Below are 14,740 nucleotides of genomic sequence, written 5' to 3'. Positions count from 1 at the left end.
GGATAAGAAGGTCAAAATTAATTCACTTGGCCCCATGATTAACATTTTTAAAGTTTATATTAAATTGACATGTCAGGTATTATTATTATATGTTTCTGATGTGCTAGAGCGTATAGTGACTGGATGGTATTTATTTTATTTATTTATTTATAGAGCACCAAAGCCCACAAGCATCAGGGTGCTTACAAGAACACAGAAAACCAAGAAAACGACAGGAAAGAACATAAATCATCGCATAAAGCAATTACCAAGAATGGAGGCAAGGGGACAGAGGAGCAGCGCGGGGAAAGATTATTCAAATAGGAACGTTTTTTAACGTTTCCTGAACGCAAGATACCCTGGTTCGAGGTGCAAGTCCATAGGCAGCCTGTTCCAAGCTTGTGCTGCCAGGGCAGGAAAGGATCGCCCGAGCCTCTAGTTCTTTTGCATCTTGGTGCAGTTAAGTATCCACAATTACTCGAGCAGAGTGATTTTAGGGAGCCATATAGGATTGCTCGTTCCTTGAGATAGACAGGTGTTAAGAAGGATTTCTGAACTCTGACTTGGAGTGGCAGAGGTTCAGAAGGCCAGTCTAGTTTCTTGGAACAGGGTAACCTCTGGACAAGCCAGACCAATCAGGGTAGCTATGTCAGGTAGTCAAGACTAAGTCTCAAGAGGGGTGAGGGTGACTGAAGACCTCAATGAGCATACAAAGCAAGGACACTTACAAATTACCCCAGACAGGTGTCATATTAAAAATATCAAAGAAAGAGCCTTGAATTTTATTCTTGCCGACACATTCAGCCAATGGAGGGTTCTTCTAGCATGGGAGATGTGCTCCCTCCTTAGAATGCCGCAGATTATTCGGACCGCTTCATTTTGGGTTATTTGGGGCCTATTTATGGCGTTTCTGCTAGACCCAAGCAAGAGACAACGGCAATGGTTCTAATCATCTATTGTTCTAGAAATGACAAGAAATCATGAATTGTTGTTTTTATTTTGTATGTCTTATGTGTGATGCAATTTCGATATGATAATAAACTGAACCGAACATGTATAGGATGTATCCACCGCTGCTTGTGTAGTTAAAATGTTGATTTTAACTGCACAACTAAATGAAAGTATTTTAGGATCACCATTATTTGAAGATGCTCAGAATTACAAGACAAGTGGAGTACTAACTTAAATTTGGAGAGAAATAAGCTTAAAATCACAGACAATTGGACAAATAAAAGACAAAATAGAAAAATAGAAGTAATCCACAAAAGGGTGAAAGCAGAGGGAAATATTGCTGTAGGCAGTGGTGGAAAAAAATCTATGTTGTCAATTTCTGAATAAAGAGCCGTCGTGGAAGGTAAATTCTGCTGTATTACTATTTCCAGATAATCTTTTGCAGTCCTTAAACAGATTTAACATTAATATTCCTCTATTGCACATGGTGGAATCGAGAGACCTGGAGTTAGTGGAATTTGTGGATCAATTTATATGTCATGAGGGTGAAGTGTTCTGGCAACAGCTTCTTTAATTCTGAATCAAACTGATTATTGTCATCAGATGGTCCACCTCTTTGGTTCAAGGCTCTCAAGGGAAACAGCTGACAATTTTAAGTAGGGTTGGCTTATCATTGGTGAATTTCGGACCACAGTACACACTTTTAAATCAAATATGTGAGGGATAAAGGAGTGGGTCATCAGGTTCATGAATTACAATGAGCAGACTCAGAATGCAGAGACACCTGGACAGTGCACACTGTTCTTCCTTTTTGTGTGGCTACTACTGACTGACAGAAAGTGCCAGGACTAAAAAAATAAGTGGTAGGGCTGAGGCCTTGAAAACACCCCCACAAATGAAGCACTGCCCCTGACATCTCTAAGGGGGCTTCCCACTCATCCTACCGCCCACAAGGTTCTTGACTACAGACACCAGTCCCAGTGGCTACAGTGCCTTCCTGGGTGGGAGTAGGGGTATAGAGCTCTGGAATTGTGGACTGACTAATAGAACGCCATGTCTAACAACTCATGGGAGCTGGAAACAATTGTCAGAGATTGGCAATGTTTTGCTACCTAGGTCACAAGCTTACCAATCCAGGTTAGATCATAAAATACCACAGCCCTGGAATACGTAAACTGCCAGGGCAGAGCAAAATAAGACCCTTGGAGCAGATAAACATTGCCCTTTGAGCCATTGGCAGAGTTAACCCTGCTGTCCTCCTTCAGGGAAGTAGCAAACACCTTAGCGAATTCCCTAAAATGGATCTTCTTTACTTCCGAAGAAATGTCACTTCACTCAGACATCTTCTGCAAGATAACCAGGATGTTTGAGATGAAGAAGAGTGGTGCAAGGGTATTGCTAGGATTATTTACTGGTAATCTTTATTACTCATAGCCTTACTGTTCCTCATCACTGTACCTACACCCTGCTCATCCACCTTAGAACTCTGACTGCCCCAACTCCTCTGGTATTGAACAAAGAAGGATTATGGGTAGGATTGAACTCTGTATGCTCCAGCTGGGAGTGGGGAGGGACGATTTTTAAAAAGTATATATGAATTCTTTATTTGAATTTTGAATTTGGATTTGCAACATGCCACTGACAAAATTAACTCCATTAAGGCATGATACACTGCCTTCTGTTCTTCCTTTAAATCATTAATTGAAGTTAACAGAAAAAGACAGGACTTGATAGCTTTACAGAACTGCAAGAAGTTGTGCAACTATAAATTATAGAAATATAATAACTCCTCAATATTCTATGGAAGGGAGTTCCATAACATTGGGGCTGCTACAGAAAACCTACAATCTCTTTTGTGGATGAACTTTGATGCATGAATAGCCAAGAACATCTTATCATTAGAGTGTAAGGATCTTGCAGGGCTGTACGCATGGATTGTGTTTTGAAGATACAAAGGTGCTAAACCATGGAAACATTTGAAGGATAGGCAAAGAACCTTAAAATGAATTGTGCATTTTACCGGCATCTAGTGTAGAGATCAACAAAGAGGGACATTTCTCCCAGCCGGAAGTTTGAAAAATTAGAGGAACAGCAGCATTCTGTATTTTTTGCAGTCTGTAAAGTTGCTAATCGGGAATACCTAAATATAATGAATGACTAATTTTGAATTTATCAAAGAGCCGACCCACCAGCAAGATCATTTCTATCAATAAAGAGAGAGCCTTTCAGTAACAGCTGGAGGATGATATAAGAAGGCTACCCCATACTGGTAGATTTGCTCAGTTTGAGATCTTGCTGCCAACCCAGCACGGTTTTTTACTTTGGATACAATTTTCATCAGATTATCAAAACAAATTTTGAGGAGCCTGCTGATGGGTCCAGTGTCATCCTTCAAGAAGGGATCTGTGATTCATCCCCATTTCCTAAATGACGTCACAGATCATGCCACTTTATCATTCATGATGTCACGTGTAATGTCATTTCAGGGGTTGCTAGATGATAACAATCAGGATGCCATGTTATTTGTCATCATTTGCGCAGGTACATCCCTTCGTCCTCCCTGAGACAATACATTGGGTACCATTAAATTGCATTCAATTTCGCTTCACCAATGTTTTACTCATATTGTCACGTGCAAGATTCGTGGCAAGGGTGGTAGGCTGTGCCTATGTTGCACATTCGTATCTTCGTTTCTTGGCCTCTGTGTTTCTGAGTGAGCAATGTCACGAGCACCAATGTTCAGTGTACACATTTGCTAATAGTATTGGGTCGCATTGAGGTGGGATGGATCATACTGCATTGTAATGGGTTGCATTGTATTGTGTTGTATGTCGGTGTCACGTAGAGTACAGTGCCATGCTGCATCGTCCTGTAGTTTGTGTACTGTCATAGTGTATGGTACTGTCATGCATTAACTAGTCGTGTATCATATAACCATTACTGCAGGCCATTGTCTGTGACGTAGGAGTAGAAATGTTGCAGTATATGACAGTGTGTATCGTTGTACCCTACTGGGCATTATTAGCAGCCCGGTAGCTTATTGCATGGCGGTGTATAGTATAGCATAGTATACAGTGGAGTTTTGTACAGTGCCCTGTGGTATCGTAGTGTACAGGGGCGCCGAGTACCCCCCTGAAAAACCAGAAGTCGGTGCCCCTGGTCGTGTATGTAATATGTACTATACTGCATATGCTAAGCAGTGCCAGGAAGCCGTGAAACTCATCCAGAGTAGATCTTAAAGGCAAACGGAAGTCCTTTTCTCCGGGTCACTGATTCTGAATCTCGCTAAGAGGGGAAGAGATCAGAGCAAAAGCTATACTGCCCAAGAATGTGCCTCCTTGCGCCCACCGGACCCCCGCCTCCCTGCGCCCAGGAAGATGGGCCAAATCTGGTGGTGTTTAGGACCCGGCGGCTCGGTCCAGCCCCCTGGATTCCAGGCTGTCTTCCCCTGGTGACGTCAGCCACCCAAGCCCTGGCCTTCTCTGCCCCCCTCCCTCCCTCCCCCAGCCTCCCTGAGCCTTACAGAGAAAATGCTGTTGTCTGTACCACCAAGGACAGGGATCGCCTCCTTCAGCTACCCCCGCAGCCACAAGAAGGTAAGGGGGGAGCCAGAGGGTGGTGTCGTAGACCTGTGCCCCCCCCACAGCCCCTCCCCCTCTCAGCCCCTACAATGCCCTTGGCAGGGCACAACTGAGAGGTGATGCCTTCTACCCTTGTGATCGCCTGCCTGTACCTGCCCTCGGGGGCGAGGGTAGAGAGGGAGGTGGGGGAGAGTGTACACAGATGCTCCACGGGTGGAGAGGGGCAGCCCAATGGCACTCCTCTCAAATCAACTTTGTCATCTGGAGGTCGTGAAGTTGTTCTGACTTTTAACAAACCCTCTATGAATCAGTGATATTTTCTAGTGGAAGGGTGGGGAGGGGTAATGTCGCCAGGATTTTACCGACACGGATAGCGTTTTTTTGGTAGGAATACCAGCTACGTAGAAACAAAGCTCCCCACAAATCACCAAACGCCTGTATGGGTTTTCCTGTTCGAAAATGAATTAAAAGATAAACAGGAAATACAAGTTGAACACCCTCCCTGATTGCTGCAGAGTGGTACGAACTATTCTCATGACTATTGCAAATCCAGAGGGGCCGGGATGTTCTTCGTCTGTGTACATTCAGGGGACTTTGGGCTGATGCCACACACAGGCTGTCTCTCTGGCCCTTCCGACAGCCTGACGAGAGGGTCCCTGATAATCTTGAGGGTTGTGAGGCTGTGCAAGGGGGAGTTCAGGGCGTGCACACCCTAGGTGGTGTTGGTGGAAGAGGTCATGTGTTTTCAATTGGGGGTCTGATCCCAAGAAAGAAGGCTGTGGAGAAATCTTGGGGGCTTCAGATTCTTGCATTTCGATTCATGCCTGAGCCCTGTGAAAAGGCCAGGGAGGAGAACGATCATTTTGAGGCACTGCTTAAGGGGAGGAAACACTAGCAATGTTGATGCAATGGCAACATGAGGAGATGCAGACTGGTCACACAGTGACACTTGGGTGGTGGATGGTTGTGCATTTTCAATATGTACATGGGTGGCGAGGGAGCAGAGGTAATCGAAGTGGGCACAACATAACAGAGGCGTAGGCAATGCAGAGATATTGTGCCGTTATGGTGATTGACAAGAAGTTAGAGCTGCTGGGTGACTATTCAATTTCTGATAGTCATAACATATTGTTTGGTTATTAGATTTAGCTGCTGATCGCTTTCTGGATTGTCATGGGGGTCCGGGCCCGCATGTTGTGCTGGGTAGTCGTTGCATATTGCATTCTCGTATGCTGGTTGCTCATGTTGTGTTTGGAGGCTATGGCATGTCACATGGCCGCTAAAGGCGGATGGTCAACTGTGTTAAATGTTCATGTCATTTGGGATTTTGCTGGTCGTGGGAAGTTGGGTGGGTTGGCTGTGCAAGTTGGTAATGCTGTTTATTAATTATCTTCTTTTTGGACTGGGTTGTAATGCCCAGCTGGTTGGTTGCTCATGGTCTACCGGGTGTCATCACATACCAAGCTTTAATGATTGTGGTGCACTGGGAAGTTCGTGATGTAGAGGGGCCAGGACGGTTTGCATTATGGATGGTTATGATATGTTGAGTACTGTTGTTGGGGTGGACCACTCCACGCAAGTCCGCATGTCAAGGCATGACGTTGTATTACGATATATCTGTTTTTTACGGCACAGTGATTGCCAGTAGTGTGGCTGCTGGGTATGGTTTACTGATTAGGTATGGTGTTGAGATCACTGACTCTATGCACTGATTCGTAATGACACAGTGGGTATGATTCTTTGATTGCATTTTGTTCAGTAATTGATCATGATATGACCAGGGTGCAAACATTCAAGTTGCAAGCTACAAGTTACCCATAAAAAAAAAATTACACACCGCCCCCTTCTTTCTTGCCAAGAAGTAAACATCGCTAGTCAATAGTGCACATTTTGTGACAGTGGGTTATGGTCTGATAATTGGCTGCAATGTACCTTTTTATTGCTTTTTTGTTTTGTTGCATTAATTCTTTATGGTATAGCACGTGCTTATAATTAGTTTTTTTGTTAACGCGCAATGATTGGGTAGGGCGTAGCATTTCTCATAACATAAGTTTGTTATGGCGAGGTGATAACCAATTACTATGCTGTAACTTATGTCTTGATTTGTTGTGACAGTTGCTTTTGATGACTTGATTTCTTATGATCTGGTGGTTGGTTACTAGGGGTTCCTTGATTGGTGCATGTTGCTTAGAGCAGACATTGTCGCAGTTGTGCCGTGTTGAATGGCTGTGCATGGAGAGTGGTTGTGGCACAGTGACCGCTTACGACTTATTGATTAGGTATGACATTCTAATTGGTGAAGGCCTGTTATGGTTTACTGATTGGTTGTGGAGTGTTGTATGGTTAAAATATGTTAATTGGTTTAGGTGGCTGAGTTTGCACACACACCTATTGCAACGGCACCATACCCAGAGACTGCCTCTTATTTGTATTGATTGCTGTGTGTGTCATGTATCCTGGACATAACATGCTTTATGTACAATACATATACAATAAACACCTTTAGTACTTCATGCAGATTGGCAGTGGGATGCTGATAGGTAATGTTGTGATTACTGGTGTGTATCTTGTGTGGATTGAATGGAACATGTGAATTGGTCAGGGTGTGCGGTGAATGATTATGGCAGGAGTCCACAACATTAAGGTCCCATGGTGTTTTGAACTACATCCCCTCTGATCTGCCACCATTGACTTTGCTGGCTAGGGCTGATGGGAGTTTAAGTCCAAAACAGCTGGCGAGCGAAATGTTGCAGACCCCTGGATTATGGAGTGAACATTGGCAATGACGTGCGGGTTCCTTATGGTTTGCTGACTGGTTGGTTTGCTGACTAGTTAGCTACTTATGTCTGGGTGATTAGTTATAGAGCGATAATTTTTTATGCCACAGTTATTAATTAAGGTGTGGTGATTGGTATACCATGGTGACTATTGATAGCGATTAAGTTACACATTTTTAATTGTTTACGATTTATTAGTTTGGTGTGATATGCTGATTGGTAAGGACGTGTTAATTCTTTACATAATGCAAATTAACCATGAAGTGCGTGTTGTTAATTGCATGCTAGACAACTCTGCACTACTCATCGGTTATTTGGCATTGACTAATAAGGCGGTGCTCATTGTTAGTAGCATACTGGTCGGTAATGACATTGCTGATTTCTTGAGGTGTGCAATGGATGGTTATGACGTGTTGATTGCTTATGGAGTGTTGTGTGGTGTTTGAGTGTTGGCGGTAGGGGGAAGCTCATTGGTTATGGATCGCTGGTCTGTTAAAGCAGTTTGAATGGTAATGCTGTGTTAGTTATGGTGTGGTGATTGTTTATTAAATGTTGGGTAGATATGGTGTCTTTGGTGGTTATGGCATGCTAATTCGCCATTGGGTTTTAGGTGTTTATGCTGTGTTGACAGGTTATGGAGTGCTGGGTAGTGATGGTATGCTGGCTTGCTATCTATCGAGTGTTGGATGGTTTCAGTGTGCCAATAGGATACATTGTTATGATGTGCCCAGTGTTGTGATTTGTTGACTGGTTATAATGTTCTGATTGGTTGCGGAGTATTGATGTTTAAGGGTATCCCGTTCATTCCTCGACATTAATTACTTCGTGGTAATTTACTAAAAAATTATTACTTTGAAATGACATTGAAACATATTAATAATTATAGGTTAAGCAGTAAAAAGAGGGCAGGGAGGGTTTTGGGCAGGGGTAGTTATGAAGAGGAAGAAATATGGGAGATGTCCAAAATAAAAAAATTAAACATTTGATGTAAAATGTGGAAGTAATTACTTAGTAGTAAATCACTGTCGATGTAATGACATGGAACATTGCCCTTTTTTATTTTCGCTGCCCTTTTTGCTCAACATTTTTTGGCGAAAATAAGATCGAAAAATATGAAGGGGGGAGAGTAAGGGCATATGCGGGTTAGGGGGTTGTTGTATAGGGGATACATAATAGGGGAAGAGTTTTGGGGGCGTGCCCCCGCCAAATAAAAACATTTAAATATTCGATGCATTTTTCTGGCAAATAATCTTTAACAAAAAAACAAATGGGGATGAATGAACGAGGAACCAAAAGACCTTGGGCAATCCAGCCCATTGGGCCCCATATACGAACATGTTGGTGTAAATCAATTATCTTATGTCTCTTGCGCCCATGGAAAGGAGGGTCCATGGAGCATTGCACAGCCAAGCAGCGGGTTATAACCACCAACCATGCTAATACTAAGCACCTAAAGGTTCTACATTCATTCATCCCCATTTTTATTTTCTTGCGTCTTTTTCTTCGGACAATTTTTGGTTGGTGGTTATAACCCGCTGCTTGGCTATGCAATGCTGCACGGACCCTCCTTTCCATGGGTCCAAGAGACCTAAGATAATTGAGTTACACCAACATTTTCTTATATGGGGCCCAATGGGCTGGATTGGCCAAGGTCTTTTATGTGTGTTGTGAGCGTGAATCAAAGTACTTAAGAAAGTTTACTGCAGGCCCTTTCTTCTGTGTTGATGTCCAGAGCCTCACAGACAATGTTTTGAATCTGCCTTGCCCATAGACAATGTTGAGGAAAGCAATCCTCAATGGGAGGTGAAAGGACTTCATTGCATGGCAGCCTTCTAGCACTGGAGAAACACTCGATTTTCTGAGTGCTTGTTTGCATTTTACTTGGCTATTTAAACAAACCATTCATTGTGCTTGAAATCAACCACATTTCAAAGCACTGTCCTCTCTGACCCCTCCTCAATGCTTCCCATCTCTGTTTTCGAATTATTGTCAAACCTATTTTATCTGGGCTCCATCAGTCAATGTGTTGACATGTCTGTCGTGTCCGCTTGGTGGTAGTGATGTTTCCGATGCTTATGCCTTATTGGGTGCTCCTGGCATACCAGGCTACCATTGTGTCCCGTCTGGTCTTGCCATATTGGGTGGTTGTAGTGTGTATGTGATCTTGGCCTGTAGGGTTGTTGTAGCATATTGGATGGCCCTGCCATGCTGGCTGCTTTCTGGGTGGCCTTTGACTGGTGGGTGACAGTGTTTGAAGTAAAGATTTGATGAGCGGGAAGTAAGTGTAGCTCCTGGATTTCAGCCATCACTCACTAAGCAGGCGCTACCCCTGGGGAACTAGGAGCTAGTGCATAGCATGCTGAGAATCTACATTCTGCGTGATATACAAACTATATCATTCTGTGCTTTATATGTGATCTGTTTTGCTTTAAATGTCATCTAGAAGTGTCACGCATTTTCTTTATGCACGTTCCCAAACGCACAATATTTGCATCACATACTTATGTTTTTATGTCAGCAGTTGCCCGGGGTAGCCAAAAGTAGCTCCTGGTAGCTGTTGATGTCAGGTTAACCAGGCTCCTCTGGGCAAGTAGCTCCCAGCTCTTTATCAGTTTAGAACTTTGGGGATATTAGGTTGTTAGGTGGCCTTAGGTTGATGGCTGGTCTTGGACTACACTATGCTTGTTGTTTGTTAAGAGGTCATGGTGCACTGGCCATTGGTGGCTTGCAGAGTGGTCGTGGCCTGCAGGTTAATCCTGAAAAAGACATGGCTCCATATGAGCGGAATACATTGCTATTTTGCATTCTAAAATCAGGGCACTATCCCCAACAAAGGAAATAGGGACTAACAGGGTATGCATTTGTCTCACTCGCCACACCACATGATCTGCTCATGTCACGTGATCAGCCCAATGCATGAGCAGCAGCACCTTCCATAAAGGGGACCTCGGCTACAGTACTGCCTGATGGGAAGCAGTCTTTATGATAAAAAAAAGCTCATATTCATTATATGATAAATGGCATTTATAACGGGTCTGTACATGAGCATTTCTAGGCGCCACAAGACAAGGTAGGGAAGACATAGGGAGGACAAGACAAACAATCCTACTAGGCCTTGTGTCATTCAGATCGTGCAAGTGTGACGATAGAAGGGGAAGGAGAGGAAGGGGAAAGTGCAATCAGGGTACCCTGGCTCTGAGTAAGTGCAGTGTTGTATCCTAGTAAATGTATGGTTTATATCTGGTATGAGAGCTGTGGGTCTGTGGGTGGAGCTTGGAATGTTGGTGTGAGGCATGGAAGGTGGTGAGTGAGAGGGTTCCAGGCTGAAGGTTAGGGACTTGCAGGGAGAGAGCCAAGGGCAGAGGCAGCATGCCATCGATCTCCTTATTCTCACCTTCCTACTTAAGCTGTAACCAATAAAGAAGCATTTACCTTTTATAACCCTGGCTCCTTGGTGGTTCCTGTGTCCTGCTTGTAGTTGATACCACCAGAAGATACATCATGCAGCCAGGGAAGCGCGGCTCTTTGTAAGGGAACGGAGGTGGGGCGGGGGGGCTGTAGGTGTTACAGTTACCACCCCTAAGTGTGCGGTAAGCCAAGAGGTAGTGCAAAGGAAGACTGGTTGTGGAAGGAGCCTGGTACCCATTGAGACACTGAGGGAACCAAGCAACTAGTCGGCGCAGCAGACAGGTTGGTTATCAAGGGAGTGAGAATCAGAAGGCAGAGGAGAAAAGGAAGGTCTTGAGCTGCTTCCGGAACTTTAGGTGGTCTGGCTCAAGTCTGAGAGGGGCAGAGAGGCCGTTCCAAAGGGAGGCACATGCAGAGGAGCGAGATCTACCCCCCACTCTCTGACTGGAGAAGCGTCTGACCCTCAAAGAGTCGGAGGTAGCTGAGTGAAGAGCTCTAGAAGGAAGGTATTTCGGAAGAGAGAGTTCAATGTAGTGTGGGCCCCAGCCCCAGAAAGCCCTTTGGATGATGCAGAGGGTCTTGTAATTGATCCTTATAGCAACTGGGAGCCAGTGGAGAGATTTTGGGGCTGGAGGGATACGGTCCCTGCGCTTGAGACCAAGGATACGTCTTGCTGTCCTGTTCTGGATTAGTTGCAGAGGGTAAAGAGTAGAGGTAGGCAGATTGAGAAAGAGGCTGTTGTAGTAGTCCAGCCTGGAGAGAACCAGGGATCTGTAGACATGCGCTTCTGGGGTCAAAGTGAGAAAATGTAGAATACATCTAAGGAGGTTCAGCTGGAAGTGGGCCTTTTTGGCAAGATCCCTGATGTGAGGAAAGAAGGGGAGTGGAGTCGAAGATGACGCCAAGGTGTAGTGCCTCACATGAAGGCGAGGCTAGAGGGCCCAAGGAGAGCGGCCAGAGTGAGAGAGGGAAAGCAGGAGCTAGGGTCCCAATGAGCAGGATGTCTGTCTTAATAGCATTAAGGCAAGGATCTTTGGAGTTGCACCAATCCTGAATCATGGATAGACAGACAGGAATGAGCAAGGGACGAGAGGAGGCTGAGGGAAGCCTGAAAGAGAGCACAGTGTCATCTGCATAACACTGAAAGCAAGAAGAGAAGGTGGAGATCAAGTGGGCCAAGGGGGCCAGATAGACATTGAAGAGCCAGGGTGAGAGGATAGAGCTCTGGGGGACACCACATGTGGAGAGAGGTGGCGGAGAGAAAGGACCCAAGTTGGACCTGGGAGGAATGGTCCAGGGGGAAGGGGGTCAGCAACGCTGGTGCCTGATCAGTGGTGCCCAGGTTCACACAGAGTCTGTTAATCAGGGTGGCGTGATTGACTGTTTCGAAAGCAGAGGAAAGGTCAAGGAGGATGAGGACAGAGAGAGAGCTGGAGTCGAGGTTAGAGAGTAGATCTTCACTGGTGTTCAGGAGAGGAGTTTTCATGCCTCTGGCTGCTCTGAAGCCAGACTGTTGGTCATGGAGGCAGCCAACAGATTCAGTGTGGAGTGTAAGCTGGGAGAAGGCCAGCTTTTCCAGGAGTTTGCCCAGGAAAGGAGTGATAGAAATCGGGCGATAGTTGCCGGACATGTAGGACCGGCAGAAGGCTTTTCCTAGGAGGGTGCAACAAGGGAGTGCTTGAGGAGGAAGGGAAAGATCCTGTGGTGAAAGAGTAATTGCGGAAATCGGCCAAGGTTGGAGCGAGGGTGGCAATGTGGTCCTTGATGGTTCTGGAGGAGCAGGGGAGCACCTGTTTGGATGACACTTTCATAGATCGGACTTGCCTAGAGACATTGCAGGTGTTGTCAGACCGAAGGAGGAAAAAAGAAGAGGAATGGGAGAGGTGGCCTGAGAGAGGTATATGGAGAGGAAAGTGAGGAAAGGATTTCCTGAGTTTTAGTGGTGAAATGGGAGGCCAGAGCCATACAGAGGGCCTGGGAGGGAACAGGAGGGGTGGAGACTGCAGTAGGATTGACCAGCCACTTGCAGATTTTAAAGAGTTTGGCCGTGTTGTTAGAGGCCGTAGAGAAACGGGCTTAGATATGGACCCTCTCCCTGGAGAGGAGAGAGAGAGTCTGTAATGCCTTTGGAGCAGGCGGCAGGCCAGTTTGTCAGAGGATGTGCCTGATGCCCTCAACTTCCTCTCAGCCTACCTGCACTTTCGTTTCAGGACGGCGGGATCAGAGACGTACCTGAGTTTTACGTGGAGGTAGTCTTCAGACGGATTCTCATGACGGGCAAGGATGTCCAGAGTGTTGGAGATAGAAAGATGCAGTTTAGAGAGAGCTGTGTTAGAGTGCAAGTTAGCCACTGGAGTAGGAGGAGCTGAGAATGTAGAGCCAAAGGCGTCCACTGACATTCGCTTCAGAGGTCGAGTAACCCGAGAAGGAAGGTAGCAGTGCTGGGGTAGACTTTGCTTGAGGGGCAAGAAGTTTCACTTGAGAGGAGAGCACAAAGTGTTCAGTCAAAGAGAGAGGAGTGGTGAGTGGACTAGAGAGGGGGGATATCTGAGGAGATGAGAACATCCAAGGTGTGTCCAGCTGAGTGTGTCAGACCAGAGGGTAGACTGGAAAGGGAGAGAGTTGCATGGGTTGTGGAAGAGCCCAGAAGAGGGATTAGAAGCATCCAGGTGGATGTTAAGGTCTCAGAGGAGAAGTTCAGCGGTCAAGGCGAGGAGGGAAGAAAACAGGCCAGCCCATTCTGAGAGGAAGAGTGTGACCTGTCCAGGTGGGGGGGGGAACAGGGAGGGGGGAAGAGAGAGAGAAAGAGAGAGAGAGAAAAGAAAAGAAAACAAGCAGGCCTGCGTAGGAATGACAGAAGCAGGGACCCATTTCAAAAAGACCAGAGCTACGCCATCTCCAGGCTGGTTGGTTCTGGGCTCGGGGAGGATCTTGTAGCACTCACGGAGGAGAGTGTTAAAACTTGTGACAGAGCTGGCTGTGAAACATGTCTCACTGTGAGAGCGAGGACACCCAGGTCAAGGTTTTTGAGGAGGTGGCAGATGTCAGAGGAATGTTTTGACAGCAGAGCGAGAGTTGAGAGTAGTTACGTGGAGCAGGTTGCCCCATCCCATTCTCCTCTTCATCTCATTCACAACCATCTGACCCCTTGGCCATGGGTATCCCATCCACAATTATTGCCCCACCCCCCTGCATTTGCGCATCAAACTCATTTTTTTTCTTGCCTTCATCTAGGTATGTCTGTTCCCTTGCCCCCTGGGTATCTTACTCACAGTCTTCTTCCTCGCACATGTGGTTCGTTAATTGCTACTCTACCTCCTGTAAACCTGCACAGCTCACTCGCAATCCTTCTGCTCCCCTTACCCAGATATCTCCCTGACCACCGCTGCTTTTATTTCCAGTTGAATCTCTTTTGTTCCCTCTTCCGGGTGGCTCCCAGAGCACCTTCAGGACGTGATCTTACTCAGTGTCATCCAGGCAAGTCATCCATGTTGCATCTTTTATGATCCATCTTCTCAGAGGCTTTTCCGACAATAGACTTATGATTTGGGTTCCTCTCCCTTTGCCTTTATGTGATGTGATAGGCCCAGGCCGTACTGCTATCACCTGTTGTATGAAGACATTGGACCACATTTTCGCAGTCCCTGGACTGCAAAACGTGGTACTAAAGATGTGTTTTACCTGCCTTAACGCCACTTTTTCTGTTCTGTGGCATTTAATATTTTTTGGAGGTAGAGCGGGAGCACGGAACAGATGTCCCTTTTTTACTATGCATAAGTGACTTTTTCATGCTGATAAAACCAGGCTCTGCCTGTTTTTAGCCCCTGGTAAAAGTCGGTACTAACTGCAGTCGGTTTGTATAGGAACATCTTGCAAATGTGGAACCTTGCACGAAGAGGACGAAAGAGGAAATGTAAGCATCGGAAACAAAGGGAAGGGGTGGGCACCACTAGAGTAGTTATAGTTGATCCCACTAATTCAAGTGTAATAGAAACATAAAGGCTTCCTCAAAAAAACCTGACATACACTACATCAAGAAAAATA

General features: G+C 45.7%; 1 protein-coding gene across 3 annotated transcripts in view; it reads left to right on the top strand.

Moving 5' to 3' along the window:
- Positions 1 to 4,425: 4,425 nt before the first annotated feature.
- The window catches only part of RBMS2 (RNA binding motif single stranded interacting protein 2), a 502,218-nt gene continuing 491,903 nt past the window's right edge, over positions 4,426 to 14,740 (top strand). For all 3 annotated transcript variants that reach the window (XM_069653688.1, XM_069653686.1, XM_069653687.1), the window contains exon 1: positions 4,426 to 4,526. In XM_069653688.1, coding sequence (XP_069509789.1) covers positions 4,461 to 4,526 — 66 coding nt within the window. In that variant the 5' untranslated portion in view covers positions 4,426 to 4,460. The remainder of the gene's footprint in view (positions 4,527 to 14,740) is intronic.

Source organism: Ambystoma mexicanum, chromosome 3q (genome assembly GCF_040938575.1).
Source record: "Ambystoma mexicanum isolate Mex_15411 chromosome 3q, UKY_AmexF1_1, whole genome shotgun sequence".
NCBI lineage: Eukaryota > Metazoa > Chordata > Amphibia > Caudata > Ambystomatidae > Ambystoma > Ambystoma mexicanum.
The sequence above is the reverse complement of the archived record's forward strand: the minus strand, read 5'-3'. Positions and strand labels throughout refer to the sequence as shown.